The sequence below is a fragment of the Microtus ochrogaster genome, chromosome 5 (genome assembly GCF_000317375.1).
Source record: "Microtus ochrogaster isolate Prairie Vole_2 chromosome 5, MicOch1.0, whole genome shotgun sequence".
Classification (NCBI taxonomy): domain Eukaryota; kingdom Metazoa; phylum Chordata; class Mammalia; order Rodentia; family Cricetidae; genus Microtus; species Microtus ochrogaster.
In genome coordinates this window covers 15,788,961-15,806,262 of record NC_022012.1, presented here as the reverse complement: position 1 = coordinate 15,806,262, position 17,302 = coordinate 15,788,961, and the positions used below count along the sequence as shown (strand labels likewise).

The window sequence follows — 17,302 nt, the reverse complement described above, 5'->3', positions numbered from 1 at the left end:
TTGTGAGCCACCATGTGGTTGCTGGGAATTGAACTCAGGACCTTTGGAAGAGCAGGCAATGCTCTTAACCACTGAGCCATCTCTCCAGCCCCGTCAGTTCTGTCTTTAACCTTATATTACAAACAGTTTCTTCTTTCTGTCTTTTTACGAGTATAAATCTTATCTGTTAAGAGCCAGTACAGTCAGACTCACACTCAGCCTTCCAGGCAGATTCTATACTGCAGCTATACCTAATAAACAGCCCTCAACTGCTCAGAGATCTGGGGAATGTGATATTTAAACATGTAACTATTAAAAAAAATTTTTTCGTAACAAAAAAAGACAGGTTGGCTTCTAGCAGCAGCACGCTATCTCCTCCAAAGAAGATAGAAGACAAATGGACATACAACAACGTCCATCCACGGTTCACTTCAAGTGCCAAGTGCTGACCATTGAGCAAAACTGCCTTTCATCTAAACTAAAGATCTCCTGACGTGGACAGAATCGCTAGAATCGACAGCCTAGCTGCTCAGGTCAAGGTAGGCCTGTCTTTCTACTGATTTCTTAGCCTACAGGGTCTTCTGGAGCCTGGCAGGCCCTGTGCTAAACAGCAAAGGTCAAGTACAACCTTCAGCGACCATGGAGGACCCAAAAAGAGTAGCTCTAGGTGCCAACCAAGTAAGTTCTCTGTCATTTTTTAATCAGTAACTCAAGTAAAATCTTATTCTTCTCAAAGATCTGACAGTTTGATAGCTGAGAAGTTTTGCCAGTTTTAAAATTTCTCTCTTATGCTGCCTTCCATAGTCTTAAAAATACTTTTCATTGTACAAAAATATGTCACAATCATTATACAATGTATATGTCTAAAACTTCTGTTTTCACAAACCCAAGAAATTCTTGTGAGTTCCATGTAGCCAAATTAAAGAATCCACCTTAAACAGATCAGATACTCCCTCAATTCCCTGGTCCTTAAAAAAAAAAAAATTTTTTTTCCTTAATTTAACTTTGTTCTTTGTTCTGTCAATACCTTAAACAGGTAAAGAGACACCAGATATTTCCATGGCACAAACACCGGACAGGAACAAAGAGACCAGGTATGCCAGGATGTGGCCAGCACCCAGCCTTCTCAGGTCCCCTGCTCCCCCCCCCCCGAAAGATGACATCCACAAATAAGCTGGAAGGAGTCTTGAGAATCCGCCGTCCCAATTCCGTCAAACTGTGGTGTCTAATCTCCCACTTTTTATTATAAAAAAGAGCTGGGAATATTATGATTTTCGTCTCCTTAAGAGACAAGCCACACTCCCTCCCTCCCCCATCTGCTGAGGCAGGCTGATCTTCAGCTTCCAGCCTGAGCTCACTCTCTTTTCCCACTTCCTCTTGGAGAGGCAGCTTTGCTTCTGCTTCTCCCCACTTTTCCACCCCCCTCCCCCCCTCCTCTTCTCCTTCTTCCTCCCTCCTCTAAGCAATAAATACCAATTCTATTCTGTACGATATATCTGTCCACGTGTCTCCCACCCGCTTGCCACTGGGAACCTGTGTCTTCCAGGGACTCACTGTCGCCTGCCCAGCTACTCGCTGCATGGCTGGGTCTGCACGGCTCTCCCGGTAAGGGAACCTCACTGTCACCAGAACCAGCCCACCCTGCAGCAAGATGCTTGGGACTTGCCAGCATTTTTAAAAAATCATAAAAGTAATAATATAGTGGTCCATATCTCTCCTGCCATAACTCTGGAGTTGAAGATTGGAAGTTCAAGATCATCTTTGGCCACACAGATTTCAAGGTGAGCCTGGGCTAGATGAGACCCAGCCTCAACAGAAGAAAACAAGGGGACTGGGGAGTCACACAAGCTTAAGAATGCCAGCACTGGGAGGCAGACACAGGAGGATCCCAGGGAATACCCTAACTGCTGAGTTCTCAGTCAATAAGAAACCCTGTCTCAAAGGAATGGGTAGGGCTTCTTACGATGACACGCAAAGCTGCCTTTTGGCCTACACATGTATATACACCTGCAAACACACTAATTCACAATACATGCGTGTGATAAACGTGATGCAGAAATGCAGTGAGGTTTCAAGTAACAGCTTCAAGAGATAAATGACCGCCAGGCATGGTGGTACACACCTTAATGCCAGCACTCAGGAGGCAGAGGCAGATCTCTGTAATTTCAAGGCCATCCTGGTCTACAGGATAGTCTGAGCGGTTACACCAAAAAAAAACAAACAAAAAAAAAAAACCCTGTCCCGAAAAACAAAACACAAACAAGAATGATAAGTGACCTAAAATTAGCCTGTCACTACTTCAAACATGCAAACACAATGAAAGAAAAGGTCCCCCCCCCTTTTTTGTTTTTTGGGACAGAGTTTCTTTGCGTAGCCTTGGCTGTTCCAGAACTAGCTCTGTAGATGAGGCTGGCCTCAAACTCACAGAGATTCACCTATTGAACCATCACTGCCCATCTAAAAGATCCTTGCAATAAATATATCTCACAGAGAGCTTGCCCAAACACCCGTGGAATGGAAAGCATCCAAATGTGTTTTTGTGCTCACAAACATGCACTAGGGCAGCAGTTTTCAACCTGTGGATTGCATCCCCCTTTGAGGGTCAAATGAACCTTTCACAGGGTTTGCCTAAGACCATTGGAAAACACAGATATTTACGAAATGTAAAATTTGTAAAACAGCAAAATTACAGTTATGGAGTAGCAATGAAAGTAATTTTATGGTTGGGGGTCACCACAACATGAAGAACTGTATTAAAAGGTTGCAGATTAGGAAGGTTGAGATCCATTGCTCTAGTGAAATCTGGACTCTCTAGCATACAGGGTTGTCCCCCTTCGAAGGAAGGGATTAAAAACCTCCTTTCTGACCCAAAAGCTGGAACAGATACTCTTTCTAGCCTGATGACCTTTTTATGCTATCTGCTGTGACTAGAGACTTTTCTAGCATCTAGATGGGCCCTCCAACCTTCCCACCCCCAGATCCTTGTCAGAAACTTGTTTTTCTCAGTCAATCCACAAAACCTATCTTTATGGACTTTACAAGTAGGCTTTTTTGGTTGTTTGTTTGGGGGAATGGGGTGTTTTGAGGCAGGGTTTCTCTATAGCTTTGGAGCCTGTCCTGGAACTAAGCTCTTGTAGACCAGGTTGGCCTCAAACTCAGAGAGATCCACCTGCCTCTGCCATCACAGCCCGGCTACAAGTAGTTTTAATGCAGTCATATCTGATCTGTATTAGGTTTAATTTGTTCCTCAAAGAGATTTATGCATGATTTGCTGTACATGCAGGATTGAGTTAATCGTTACAAGAATAAGCTGTAATTTTGCTATACTTAAATACGCCTAAAATAAACCACTTGGGTTATGAAGTATGAACCAACACTGGCTGAGTCATGTTGAGCCTAACAGTCTTTTTGATTGCTGCATTACTTTGATGACTGGGAAGGTCACAGAGCCCTGCATGCTTGCATGTATCATAAGTGTGCTTTCCTGGAGAGTACCTGGAATTTTTCCACCAGACACACGCCTTTCAAATGAGGGGGAGTAGCTACTTTTCAGGAGGCTTTAGACAGAACAAGGGGCATGTGTGTGACCTGACTTGAAAAGATGTCAGCCAGGCAGGAACTGGCAGAGAGCCTGGGGCTTGCATAGAAAACTCCCAGGAGAGGCAACAGCCTAGTTGTGAGGCCGGGTTTCCATCTGGGAAAGACTGAGAGGTTGCTTTCACATAATTAAACTTTTCTAATTTCTTTTTATAAAACAGGATAGTATATAGCCCAAGGTTTTGACCTTATGGTGATCGTTCACTTTGGCCACACACACATTGGACTCACAGGCAGGCAACACAACGTCTACCTTCTGGGCTGTTTCTTCTCTCACTCCTTTTCCTCCAAACACAGAGTACTGGAATGAGCTCACTGGTAGACAGATTCCCTACTCTGCACAGGCGATGGGTTTGATCCATAGCCACCCTACCCCCTAACACACACCATAGATGCATGAATGAGACTACCTGCCTTTGAATGGGAATGGTGTGGACAGCATCCCCTCTCTCAAAGCAGACAATGCTGTCTGCTGACTTCCTAGAACCACACACTAAGTGCATACGCAAACTGAGTGAATTCCAAGGAGAGTCAAAACAATAAACCTCAAAACACACTCCCCAACCAATTGAAAACAAAGGCCGGTCTAGCAGATGAGACTTCCTAACAGGTAGTCAGAATCGATGGATATTCTGTGCGTGGTAGAACTAGACAAATACATTAAACCCATGACGGCTGATAGGAATGGAACTACTGATTTTAGAAAAGAAGGCAGAAGAGCAATTGGGTCAGAAATGAATGTATCTTCTGGGCACAACAGCACATGCCTGGAGTCCAAGCTGCCAGGAAATTCCTGACGCACATTTGAGGGCAGGTATGTGCACAAATGCATAGTAATAAATGTAATCTTTAAAAAACGGTTTCTTCATTTTGCTTTGTTTTTCAAGACAGGGTTTCTCTGTAGCCCTGGCTGTCCTGGAACTCGATCTGTAGACCAGACTGGTCTCAAACCAGAGATTCAACTGCTTCTGTCACCCAAGTGCTGGATTAAAAGTGTGTACCACCACCACCTGGCTTAGAAAACTTTGAAGTATTAAAAAAAAAAAAAAGAACTAAATGAAAGGAAGACAATCAAAAGTGCAAGGTCAGCCCTGCGTGAGCAAGATGACTCAGTTTCTGCCATGAGAGCCTGACGACCTGAGCTCTACTCCAGGAACTCACAAGGAGGAAGGAGAAAACCTACACCACTATCACCCCACTAAAGAAATAATAAAAATGTGATTTCAAACATTTTTAAACAAACAAACTAAAAGAGACACATATCACAGGGTTAGCTAGCATTTCTGTAAGAAAGCCCCACTTCTCACCTCGCCATCTGGTCCAATAGCAGGTGTCTGTCCTTCAGCATTTTCCACCTTCTGCAAATAAGGAGACAAGGTCAGCCTGACCCTGGAGGCCCAGGCCACTAAGCATACAGCCAGGCCAACTAAAGGGTGCCCATTCCTAGTCAGGCCCAGCAAACCTTCTTTTTCTTTTTCTTCTTCTTCTCTTTGGCAACCTGGGCGGCTTTGTGCTGCCGCACCAACTCTGTGAGGTTGGCCACATATTCGTCTGTCTGCTGCAGGAGGTAGGCCAGGCGTTTGTCCTTCTTCTGGTCAATGAGCTTCCGGTAGCCCTCCTCATCTTCAGCCTGTAAAGCCAAGACAGGATAGAACACAGGCCTGTAAGGGTGCACGCCTGAGGATTTAGGAGGGCTGCTGCACCCACCCCAGTTCCATACTGAACCTCAAGGGACCTGTCAAACAACACAGGTCCTGCCATGAACCCTTCACAGAGGGCATAAATGAATTTTAGGCTCCCTGTCCAAAAAATAAATCACAAACCCCAACCTTCTTATCTGATCTGGGTTCTATCGCCATGACTCTCAAACCATCTTTTCTCTACCTGATCTAGATCTCCACAAATCTCAGCCTTGACCTTTACATATCTTTTTATGAATGAACAAGAGCAGAAGCTGGGCACAATGACATGCCTGTAATCCCAGCACTTAGGAGGCAGCAGCAGGTAGGTGGGTCTGAGTTCAAGCCTAGCCTGGTTTATATAAAGGAGGCTAGACAGGCTTATAATGAAACCCTGTCTCAAATAAAACAGAAAGTACTATATAGCAGTTAACATTCCCTGGGTATTCCTTCTATTAATCTATTTCTTCCCAATGGCCTGCAAATCTCACATGATCAACTTTGCAAGCTTTTGGACCCTGTGTCCCATTTTAACACCATGAGGTTCCAGGGCCCCAGTGGCAACTGCCTGTAGCTGCACCTTGTGTTTGATGTCCTGCTTCCTTGCCCTTCTCGTCTCGTCCTTGGACTCTTTCTTCTTCTCCATAGTGCTTTGCACTGTACACTGGACCCGACCCTCAACCTCTGCTCCAAGTCTGTCTCACAGCTGCCCAGCCCAGTTCTACCCCAACTGTCTCTACTCTGTCTATTCTGTTCCTTTCCAGGGCAAACATGAATCCAATAGAAATTATTCTGCTCCCTTCTATGTCCCTAGAGCAGGTAACAGTATCTGTCCAGTTAGCAGCTACACCATGATGAAACATCGGCTAGATTCATCTGGGTGTAGAGTCTTCATTGTACCTTTCATGTCTCTCAAGAGGCTTAGAGCAGGAGGCAGAGAACTCAGAGCTATCCTGCCCTAACAGTCAGAAGGAATAAAGGTGAAGGCCCACACCTCTGCCTCCCACATCCATGTGGCTCTTCCTTCAGCTCTAATTCTATACACTAAGCCACAGAGAATCTAAGCATAATCCTGGGTGACTACGCCCAGAATTTGCTATACCCAGGGCCTGCAGGTGACCAAAATCAAGAAAACAGGTGTATACCATAAGTCTCCGCATCCGCTCCTTCTCGATACGCTCATTTTCTTTCTTCTGCTCCCGCTCAGTATTTGCATGGTAGGTGGCCACAGCCTTGGTGAGTTTCTGGAGTTTGCCTGTGACTGATCTGTGATATTCCCTGAAGTCCTTTGCATGCTGCAAGATGCTGTTGAGGTACTCCTGCAGAAAAACATCATGGAGGGGTGGCTAAGTTCTAGTTCAGTAAGGCTCAATTGTACCTACAGCTTGTTTAAAGACAAAGGAGTATCTAGAACTGGCTCAGTGGCAGAGCGCTTCTCTTGCATACATAGAGTTTTGGGTTCCATCACTAGCATATCAAAGAAAATGGAGGGGGGGGTACCATCCACATAATAAGGCTACTATGTTCAGTTCTGCTTGTGACAAAATTTGCTGCTGGCCCTTGTGCAACAATAACAGGGGCCCTTAGACACAACAGTTGAGTGTATCAAGTGAACACTCACCCCCATCTCTCTTTTTGTGAGGGAGGGGGTAGAGACAGGGTCTACTACATAGCCCTGCCTGTCCTGGAACTCACTATGTGGACCAGCATAGCTTTGAATTCAGAGAACAACTTTCCTCTGCCTCCTGAGTGCTGGGATCACCGGCATATACCACTACACCTGGCCCAAGTAAAACTCTTGCCAAGGGCAACTTGACATTGTAAATCAATTTCCAAACATGTTCCCACCTTTTACTCAGTTGTGCCCCTTCAAGGAACTTATCCTGATATAGCAATACTCCAAGACTGCCAGGGCACCTTTTAACTCTGAAATGTAAAAAGTTAGACACACATCTGAGTGTAGTGTGGTACACACCTATAGTACCAGCACTTGGGAGGTAGAGACAAGAGGATCACTGAGTTCCAAGGCATCTGGGCTAAAAGAACCTAACTCAAGAAGGCAAATGTTTTGCTCTGTGTTCCAAATAGGGATTCGGTGACAAAATTTATAGGAAAACTGGGCAATATTCGATAGATGGAGTACAGATCATTTTATCTAAATTCTACTGAAAGGGTAAGTAGTTAACTTTTATCCACTGAGCCATCTCAACAACCCAGGTACTTAACTTCTCATTAATACACATACACAGGTACTTAAACTTCTCATTAATACACAGGCACACACATACACACATAGATACAATCATAAATAACAAAATGTTAACCATAATTAATACTGAGTACGGATTTTAAATTTTCTTACATGCAGTGCTGGAAACTGAACCTATGGCCATGTGGTGTGTGCTGGGCAAACACTCTATTAAAGAGATACACCTGGGCTCAGGTTGCCCTAAAATCTGTGATACTTCTACCTTAGTTCCTGGGTATAAAGATTACTTACACCATGGTCATCCTGGAATAAATAGTTATTATTTTAAAAATGTAGCAACTATGAATAAGAAACCACAGGAAGCTGAGGCAGGATTGTTAAGTCTGAGGCCAGTCTGGGTTACATAGAGAGTATGATAGTCAGGGCTACAAAGCAAGACTCTGTCTCAAAAATAAATAAACAAAGCTGAAAGATGACTCAGTGGTTAGGAGCACTTGTTGGTCTTGCAGAGGACCTAGGTTCAATTCCCAGAACCCACATGGTGGCTAACAAACATCTGTAACTCTAATTCTCAGGCATATGATGGGACCTCCTTGGGTACTTGGCATGTATGTGATGTACATATATGCAGGCAAAATAAATATGCATAGGGGCTGGAGAAATGGCTCAGAGGTTAAGAGCATTGCCTGCTCTTCCAAAGGTCCTGAGTTCAATTCCCAACAACCACATGGTGGCTCACAACCATCTGTAATGAGGTCTGGTGCCCTCTTCTGGCCTGCAGGCATACATGTAGACAGAATATTGGATACAGAATAAATAAATTTAAAAAATGCATAAAATAGGGCTGGAGAGATGGCTCAAGTGGTTAAGAGCATTGCCTGCTCTTCCAAAGGTCCTAAGTTCAATTCCCAGCAACCACATGGTGGCTCACAACCATCTGTAATGAGGTCTGGTGCCCTCTTCTGGCCTGCAGATATACACACAGACAGAATATTGTATACATAATAAATAAATAAATATAAAATAAAAAATGCATAAAATAAACCTAAATCTATTTAAAAATAAATACACAAGAAAACAAATAAGCAGACTGGATTCATCCATAAACCTACGTGACTGTAGATTGATTGATTGATTGATTGATTGATTGATTGATTGATTTTGGTTTTTCGAGACAGGGTTTCTCTGTGGTTTTGGAGCCTGTCCTGGAACTAGCTCTTGTAGACCAGGCTGGTCTCGAACTTACAGAGATCCACCTGCCTCTGCCTCCCAAGTGCTGGGATTAAAGGCATGCGCCACCACCGCCCGGCTTGACTGTAGATTTTCATTTCCTTGATGGACTTTGTAATAACTGAAGTTATTCAGTCTCTTGTGGTTTCCCCTTCCCTGCTCAGAGCAAAAGTCCAAATACTCCATACCGCACAGGACCCTCACTCACTTTATCCACTACGCCCTATGGCTCACTTTGCTAGCTACCCCGATCCTTGATTCAAGATGAAACAGGGAAGCATGTTCTAGTACCCACTGCCCCTCCTCAGTCTGGCACTCTCACTCAAGCCTGCTGTCTCCCCTCATGAAAACCCCAATGATACCCTTTCACCTTAGGTAGCTCCTTCTTCTCTGTCCTTACTCCTCCTTTCCCACCTCTCATCTGTCCAGAGTGACCACTGCTCATCTTCTCTTTTTGTTTGGCTTGTGTATTGGCACACTGCTGTAACCAGAGCACTCTTATGCTAAGTCATAGGAAAACTGACTAGAAAGAGTGCACTCCAAAGGCCCTGTGGCAAACAAACCTGGTGTTTCTGGCGGCGCTTTCGCTCCTGTTCAATCTTCTGCTGCTTCTCCAGCTTCTCAGTGATGCGGGCCTCCCGCAGTGACTGTCGTTTGCTGCGTTTGTAGGCCTTCGCATTGAGGGCTGTCTCTAAAGCTGTATCTCTGCGCATGCACACCACCACCTCCTGGCGCAGCTTTAGGGTAGAAAAGGAGACACTAGCATCAGGCATGATGGGTTTATAATGCCTGTGGTGATGCTTACAAGGGATGACCACATGCTAGGCAGATGATATTGCAACAAACTGCCAGAATGCAGGACACCTGGGAGGTACCACAGGTGAGACAAGCAAAGAGCAGATCATGAGCAATCTGGACTTTTTCACAGCCACACATACAGTTCCTGGGGGATGTGTAAACCTCAGGAAGAGACGCGCCAGGCATCCTGCCTTCCAGCTGACAACTGCAACCTCAGGAGCCCACACCTGTGTATCCACAGGGTATACACAGCCAGGTCTTGCCGCAGTGTGCGCCATGACAGTGAACTAACTCCCCTGAGATCCTAATAGCCCCAACCACACAGGTATCCCAGGTAATATCCTTCCAAGCACTCTCGGAACCCAGCATCCCCACTGTCAGAAAAGGCTGCATAAGCCCAGAGTTGAGGCCATCAGACCCACCTGCCTCTGAAAATTCAGCAACCTAAGGGCCTTGAGTTCAATGGTTGCTTTGGTTCGCAGGTCCCCAGCCAGGGACCCAGGAAGATTTTCAAGTTCCTGAATTCGGTGTGCAATTCGAGCCTGCAGCCTGGGCAGAGACAGGAAAAGGACAAGTGGTGAGGACTATTTGTCTGAAGGAAGTCACCTGGTCTTTAAAGCTAGAGACTATAAGGATCTGTCCCTCAAAGGAGGCAGACCCAGCCCAGCTGTAAGAGATGATGCCTCAGAAAAGGACAACATTTACAACACAGAACAGATGCAAGCAGTCTCAGAGTGCTCTTGGAAACAGGCCTGCTGGGATCACAACAAGCCCAGGACCTGATGGTGACTGTACTCACTGGTTTTGAATGCCAAGTTGACACAAGCTTGAATCACCTGGGAAGAGGGACCCTCAACTGCACAATTGCCTTGATCAGATGGGCCAGCCCACTGTGGGAGGCTTGAGTCCTAGAAAGTAGGTCTGAGCTATATAAGAAACTATGTGCTAGAGACCAAGCAGTGTTACTCCACAGTCTTTGCTTCAAGTCCTGTTTGCGTTCTTGCCCTGATTTCCTGCAGTAATAGACTGTTACCTGGAAGACTATGGTGAAATAAACTCTTTTCCTTTCCAAATTGCTATGGTCAGTATTTTATCACAGCAATAGAAAAGCAAATTAGAACAATGACTTAGCTAGGTGCTAATCCCATGTGAGCAATGAGAGCTGTAACATCAGGCAATCCAGCCCCAGCATGAGACACAGGGCATTGGGATCTATATAGCCCACGGGCATCAATGTTTTGTGTACAGCTTAAGAAGATACCACCCCCTCCTAGTAACCCTGTGTGGGAAAAGTCCCCTACTCTATGTTCTTATTTATAGAACACCTATGTGCCAGGGCAGAATATTAGCATTGAACAGAGGTCAAAATGTTGCCTGTTCTCTTGTGGCTCAGTCTCATTAGAAGAATGGCTATAAAGGAATAAAGCAGTAAGCACTCCAGCAATGTCAGAGCACTAAGTGCAAGGAAGAAAGGGAGCAGAACCAGGTTGCTCAGCAGTGAGGTCTGGATGGCCAGAAGAAGTGCACAGCCTGTGGGACAAGAATGAGCCTAAGAAAGAGATGAAAGAACATTCTCTGGTACCTGGCAATCAACACTGGCAGTGCAGTCACTGGGTACTCACCTGTACTCTCGCTCCTGTAGGATCTCCACAGGGTCCAGGCCCCGGGGCTTCTGGATAGGGGTGATGCGGCTCTGCTTCTGGTGCAGGGGCACCAATGGAGCAGGCTGGGCCGGCTGCCCTGGGGACTGTGTTTGTGGTGGCATCACAGGTGAGGCAGCAGGTGGGACAGCAGGAGGTGCAGGTGACGGGCGGCCTGTTGGTTGGGGGGGAATCAGCTTCTGTGGGGTGCTTGTGGGGGCAGCAGCATTGGCCATGGGTCCTGGAGAGGCAAGCGAGATATGCTGCTTGAACTCTGGGGCTGAAGGACTGCTCTTTCAGCCCTCCTACTTCTTACTGGGCCAGAACCTGGACAAGCCCATCCTCCAGCCAAGTTCTCCCACACCTCAGACCCCAAACACCCAGTGTTTGGTTTTTCTGTGCTTGGCTTCACAGGGACACCATGCCTGTCTTTCCTCTAAAGTAGTTCACTCCTCCCTTTTAGAAGCTTTGTCTCTGCCATTTCAATTATCCTTGGTCAATGGCAGTCTAAAAATATTAAGTGGAAAACTCCAGGAATTAATGATTGCGAGATATCAATTGCATGCTGTTCTAAAGAGCTACACCCAAATTCTACTTCTCCATCATTTACCGCTTCCTCACAACACCATCATAGAGGCAAGTTCAGCATACATTGTCCTGAGTGCGTTCCTGCTTACTCTAAGACTGATGTGTTTTATCATTTACTGTTTAATGAATGAAACTTCATCACAGGGAGTGTTTAAAGAAAATACACAGTATACATGGGGTTTGCTGCTATTTGCCCATCAAGTATCCACTGAGTCTTGGATAGCTTTTCTCTCAGATGAAGAGAATGGCTCTATTCCACATCCAAACAAACCAGATTTTAATATACAATGATCCACCATGGACCCCAAGAGAGCAGGCAGGGTCCACTGTCCCAACCCAAATATAGACCCTGAAATATCCAACTCAACTTTTCAAAGACACTTATGAGAGGACAGGGCCAAGGGCACACACCATCAGCAGACACATCCTCCACTGGGATTGCTCTACAGAGAAGGAAGCCATGCTAGACACTCTCCTCCCCTAAGCTCAGAAGCATCCTGTCTTGAGCAAGCTTGCCTGTTGTCACAATTAAAGCCAGCCATTCTTCTTGAGTCCCATAGTAGACACATTCCCTGCCTTCCTCCTCTGCTAAACTAAGGAGAATACAGGACAACCTCCACCCACAGGGCAAGTCCTCTGCAGACCCCAACTGAACCCCACAGAAAAATCCGAAGCCACTTCTGGGGAAAAGGAATGGAGCCCATCTCTGGGGTCCAGTATAGCTCAGGCTCATTACAGGAGGTGGGACATGCCACCAAGAGAAAAGAAACTCACCTTCAGGCCATGGCTTGGGAGGTCCTCCAGGGGGCTGACCAGGCATCCCAGGGGGCACACCTGAGGGTCCTGGAGGAGGCATGTTGGGCCCTCCCATACCTACATTCAAGAAAACAAAGCACCATAAAGGCCACTGTGTTTAAACCTGCTCATGTTAGCTCAGGGAACACACCACAAATAAGGTCCGAGAGAGGGACAAAGCATATTTATCTCGACATAACCCTATCTATCTCAGTAGTCCCAGATAACAATATCTGGGAGGCAGGGATGCCTGCCATTATCATCCACACTCAACACCCTCCCCATTCCAGAGGCAGGGATGTAGGCCTTACCATGGGGTCTACTGTAATTTGGAGGGGCTGGTCCTGGGCCAGGCCCAGGGCCAGGGCCAGATCCAGGCCCAGGTCCTGTAGCAGACACTGAGGGTGGAGGTAGTGTTGGCATCTGCTGCTGCATTCCAGGCATTGGCCGCTTGCCTTGCACGGCCATCTGCAGGTGGTCAGGCAATGGCTGGCCTCTGGCCAACATCTTGTAAGCCATTATCTGAGCTCTGAGTTGATGTAGCTGGTTCTGGTTAAATGGGGTTGGGCCTCGGTTTTGCTGCCCCAAGGCCTGGGGGTCAGAACCATCTAATGGGGCCCCTCCTGGCCCAGAGGACATCTGAGGGCCTGAAGATGGGCCACTGGCTGGGACGGGACTGGAGGCATGTTCAGAGCCACCCAGGGGTGAAGGGTAACCTGTAGGGAAAGAAGACTAATTCAGTGGTCACTTGGCAGCACATATACCTATGATTGCTAAATCACATCCACACCACCCGGCATTCCTAGACATAGTAGCCAGGCAACACCACTCTCCTGAGTCAAGCAGCACCTAGAGGGTGGTGGCTAAATTATAGCCTCAGTCCAGCAGCCAATGTAGCTGTAAGCTTGGATGTTTCAGTAGGATACAGATGATCAATGCAAAGATAAGACCTGCAAACCAAGCTCCATCAAGCCTACCTTCTGGCCAGGCAAACTACCTGGCCATTCCTATGAGGCCCCAGGACCCAGTACCTTGCTTGCTCCCCCTGGAACATGGAGTACTCCACAAGTCACCTACTACAATCTCCTCATGTAGAAAAGTCAGCTTGCGGGGGGCTGGTGGGATGGCTCAGTGGTTAAGAGCACTGCTCCTCCAGAGGACCCGGGTTCAATTCCCAGCACCCACATGGCAGCTCACAGCTGTCTGTAGCTCCAGTTCAAGAGAATCTGACATCATTATACCAATGCGCATGAAATAAAGTTAAATAAAGTTTAAAAAAAAAAAAGTCAGCTTGTCTAAGACAAGGTCCTGAGGCAACACTGGAGTTGCTAGCCCGCAGGCCCCACCATGCTAAGCCCTGATCTCAAATACCATGCTGATCGGCCATCTCTGTTCCACCAGTTCAGTCTTCGAGGCCTGCTTAAGGCAAGAGACTACACAGAGCACCTCACCTAGGAGGCCCCAGGCAAGCCCTCCCCACAGCTCAGCTGTCCTAGCTGTTATCGAAATTCCTCCCACGGAAGAAAGTACACTGTGGGCTGCAGGTGTATGAACAACAGGAAGCAGGGACCTAGACAGACTGTACCTTGGGAATGCTGGTCCATGGGACTAGGTGGGGGTCCCATACCTGTGTGGGCCCCTGACCGCATGCCCATCCCTTTCATCTGGTTGTATCGTGGGTCATCAGGCATGCCCTTCTCATGCATCGACTCCATAGGCTATGAGAAGTGCAAGGACACAGGTCAGTCAAGTACAGCAAGAGACAGCCGAGCAAAGTACCATCAGGAAGACCACACAGAGGTCGACCTAAGGGGGGCCATAAGGCTAGCTCTGAGGCACAGACACCAAAGCTTCTGGGTGTCAGGACAAGAGAGACAAAAATCAAGCTGTTGGAGAAGGTGACTACTTAGGCAATGGGACAGCAGAGGCATGGAGCTCTCTTCTAAACCAGTGAGAACCACAAAGAAAGGATTCATGCCACAGCTCCCAGCAGGAATTGTCCTGGCTCATTATTCCCTGTGCCAAGAAGCATGGCTGCAAACCTAGGGCTAAAGTCCTCATCCTTGGAGACTATAAATCAAAGGGACATATGAACAGGTCTGCACACAGACTGGACAACAGTGAGATACCAGATGCTCCAATGTCCTCAATAGCTGCCTGCCAGCTTGGAAAGAAGCTATTGCAGAGGTATCCTGCCACTGAGCAAAGCACAATAAAACAGGATCCTTGCATTGTATAGGGGAGGCTGACACATGGCACCTTTGGGAGTGGGCATGCCTCCCAGGGAAATGGCTACAGCAGCCGGTTATAGAGGGGCATTGCTTAAGAACCCTCTGTGAACTGGGCCTGGTTAACAAGCATCCTGCTCTGCAAAAAACTCACAGACGAACATGTGATGAAGCAGAGTGACACAAAACCACTGTTCAGTACAGCTGTAACAAAGGAAGCTGGGACAGGGACATGGGGGCAGCTTCCTATGGGTCCATAGGTACACACCCCAAGGCCATAGGCAGGCCCCCAAGACTGTTCATGTTGAACAACAGCCTTGCTCCAGCATAGGAGGAGCTCTGTGTCGATGAGGTGCTGTCATCCAGGACTCCAGTACCTAGCAGGTTTCTGGACATATGATAGGTATCCAAAAGGCACCTGTCAGAGGTAGTAGAACATGTGAGCAATGCTAGGAGAAGAAAGATAGGGAGAGGGGATGTGGCTGACATGCTGCAGAAGTCCATAAACCAGAAAGTTGGATTGTGCATATGACCCACAGCTTCCTTCACAGAAGGAAAAGGGCAAGGCAAATGCTATACTACTAAGACAACAGAACAATCTGGAAAATAGGGAGCCAGAGAAGGGGATGTATTGGAAGCAGAGCACAGTTAGCACACAAGGACAACCCAAATAGAGGGATGAGACAGGCAAGGGAGGGCCTTCCTCATTTGTGGATAGGGATCAACCCAAACCGAGTTGCAGAGGTGTAAGCAAACACAAGGAAGACCCTGCAGGGAGGCAGAGCAGTTGACAAAGCTGCCATGGTGAAGCCTAGTGTAGCTTCAACTTTATCTTCTCACACCCTCGCCTCCATGGGCCCAGACTATTACTCGCAGCCAGCTCTAAGAGGAGGACCAGGTAGCAGGACAGAGAGTTACTTGGCAGCCTTGCTGGCAAATTTACAAAGTGGGAAGAAGGCAGTCCAGAGCCTAAATTCAGTAGCAGGTTGAGCACTCAGCACTGCTTCAAGCATGCAGGCTACCAGTGCAGTCAGGAGAGAAGCCTCAGCCGGGCGGTGATGGCACACACCTTTAATCCCAGCACTACATAGGCAGAGGCAGGCGGATCTCTGTGAGTTCAAAGCCAGTTCCAGGACAGGAGCCAAAGCTACAAAGAAACTCTGGCTTTAAAAAAAAGAAGGAAGAGGAGGAAAGCCTAAGCCTCCTCTAAAGATCTGGGAATCCCTTTATTAACAAAAGAAAGCTCTGGCACACTGTTCCCTAACAAGTATGGGAAATGTAGGGTGGGATGGCAGCTCAGCCTCCTGGCTCAGGACAACAGTCTGATCCCTTTGTTCACAGGAGCAGACAGGGTGGGAATCTGAACCAAGCCAAGTTACCTCCACAAAAATCTGTCCCTTCTAGCCTGCAGGGGAGGCTCCCGCAGGAACACCAAGGTCCCAAGCTCAGGCAAGTCTCGAGAACAAATGAGAGCACAGCATGCCTACCTTATGCATCTGATGCATGTTGTCCTGAGGGTATCCTCCAGGCCCCTGGGTAGGCATGGGATGTCCTGCTGAAGGGGGTCCTGGGCTAGGCCCCATCATACTGTGGGCAGAGCCTGGTGAAGGGCCAGGGCTAGGGCCTAGCATTGCACCAGGTGAGGGGCCAGGGCCTGGTGAAGGGCCAGGCCGAGGAGTTCCACCCAGGGGCGGGTCTGGAGTGGACATCTTCACAAGAGCTGTAGGCAGTAGTCTCCTGCTGGAAAGAAATCCTGGTCATCCTGGGATCTGGGACATCAGTTCAGTAGGTCAAGAACAGCAAAGAAGGGCCCAGAGGCCAGCCAGAACCAACCAGTCCGCAGTGCCCCACCCTGCAAGCCCTATCCAAACCTCTGTTCCAAATCCTTCTTCTATTGCTTTTGGAGAAAGCACTGTATCTCAGGAAGAGAAATCAGATCAGAAAGGAGGACATGATGCTGCAGGTTCATCTCCCCAGCAATAGGAAGGCAGAGGATCTCTGGTCTACATAACAAGTGGGTCAGTCATCCAGGGCAAGTAGTGTGGGTACTGTACCAGCTTTATCTAAATATCACATGATGGTTAAAGAACAGACAGGAGGGCCAGGCGGTAGTGGCGCACACCTTTAATCCCAGCACTTGGGAGGCAGAAGCAGGTGGATATCTGTGAGTTTGAGGCCAACCTGGACTACAAGAGCTAGCTCCAGGACAGGCTCCAAAGCTACAGAGAAACCCTGTCTCAGGGGAAAAAAACAAACAAACGACAGGAGGACCAATGAACTGAATAGAAGACCCGAATATCAATCCACACACCTTCAAACACCTGATTTTTGACAAAGCAGCAAAAATTATCAAATGGAAAAAAGAAAGCATATTTAACAAATGGTGCTGCCATAACTGGTCATCAACATGTAGAAGAATAAAAAGAGACCCATATCTATCTCCATGCACAAAACTCAAGTCCAAGAGGCAGGGGGATCTCTGTGAGTTCGAGACCAGCCTGGTCTACAAGAGCTAGTTCCAGGACAGGCTCCAAAACCACAGAGAAACCCTGTCTCGAA

At 47.3% G+C, this 17,302-nt stretch overlaps 1 protein-coding gene across 7 annotated transcripts in view; it reads right to left on the bottom strand.

The window, feature by feature from the left end:
* Smarca4 (SWI/SNF related, matrix associated, actin dependent regulator of chromatin, subfamily a, member 4) overlaps positions 1-17,302 on the bottom strand; it is a 103,709-nt gene that overhangs the window by 65,461 nt on the left and 20,946 nt on the right. For 6 of the 7 annotated variants that reach the window (XM_026779230.1, XM_013346240.2, XM_005346911.3 and 3 more), the window contains exons 2-11: positions 16,231-16,483; positions 14,101-14,233; positions 12,827-13,231; positions 12,495-12,593; positions 11,115-11,373; positions 9,915-10,041; positions 9,258-9,431; positions 6,401-6,574; positions 5,039-5,206; positions 4,884-4,934 (exon numbers count right to left, since the gene is read on the bottom strand). In XM_026779230.1, the coding sequence (XP_026635031.1) occupies positions 4,884-4,934; positions 5,039-5,206; positions 6,401-6,574; positions 9,258-9,431; positions 9,915-10,041; positions 11,115-11,373; positions 12,495-12,593; positions 12,827-13,231; positions 14,101-14,233; positions 16,231-16,452 (1,812 nt within the window). In that variant the 5' untranslated portion in view covers positions 16,453-16,483. The remainder of the gene's footprint in view (positions 1-4,883; positions 4,935-5,038; positions 5,207-6,400; positions 6,575-9,257; positions 9,432-9,914; positions 10,042-11,114; positions 11,374-12,494; positions 12,594-12,826; positions 13,232-14,100; positions 14,234-16,230; positions 16,484-17,302) is intronic. The other variant, XM_013346239.2, reaches the window with a different exon arrangement.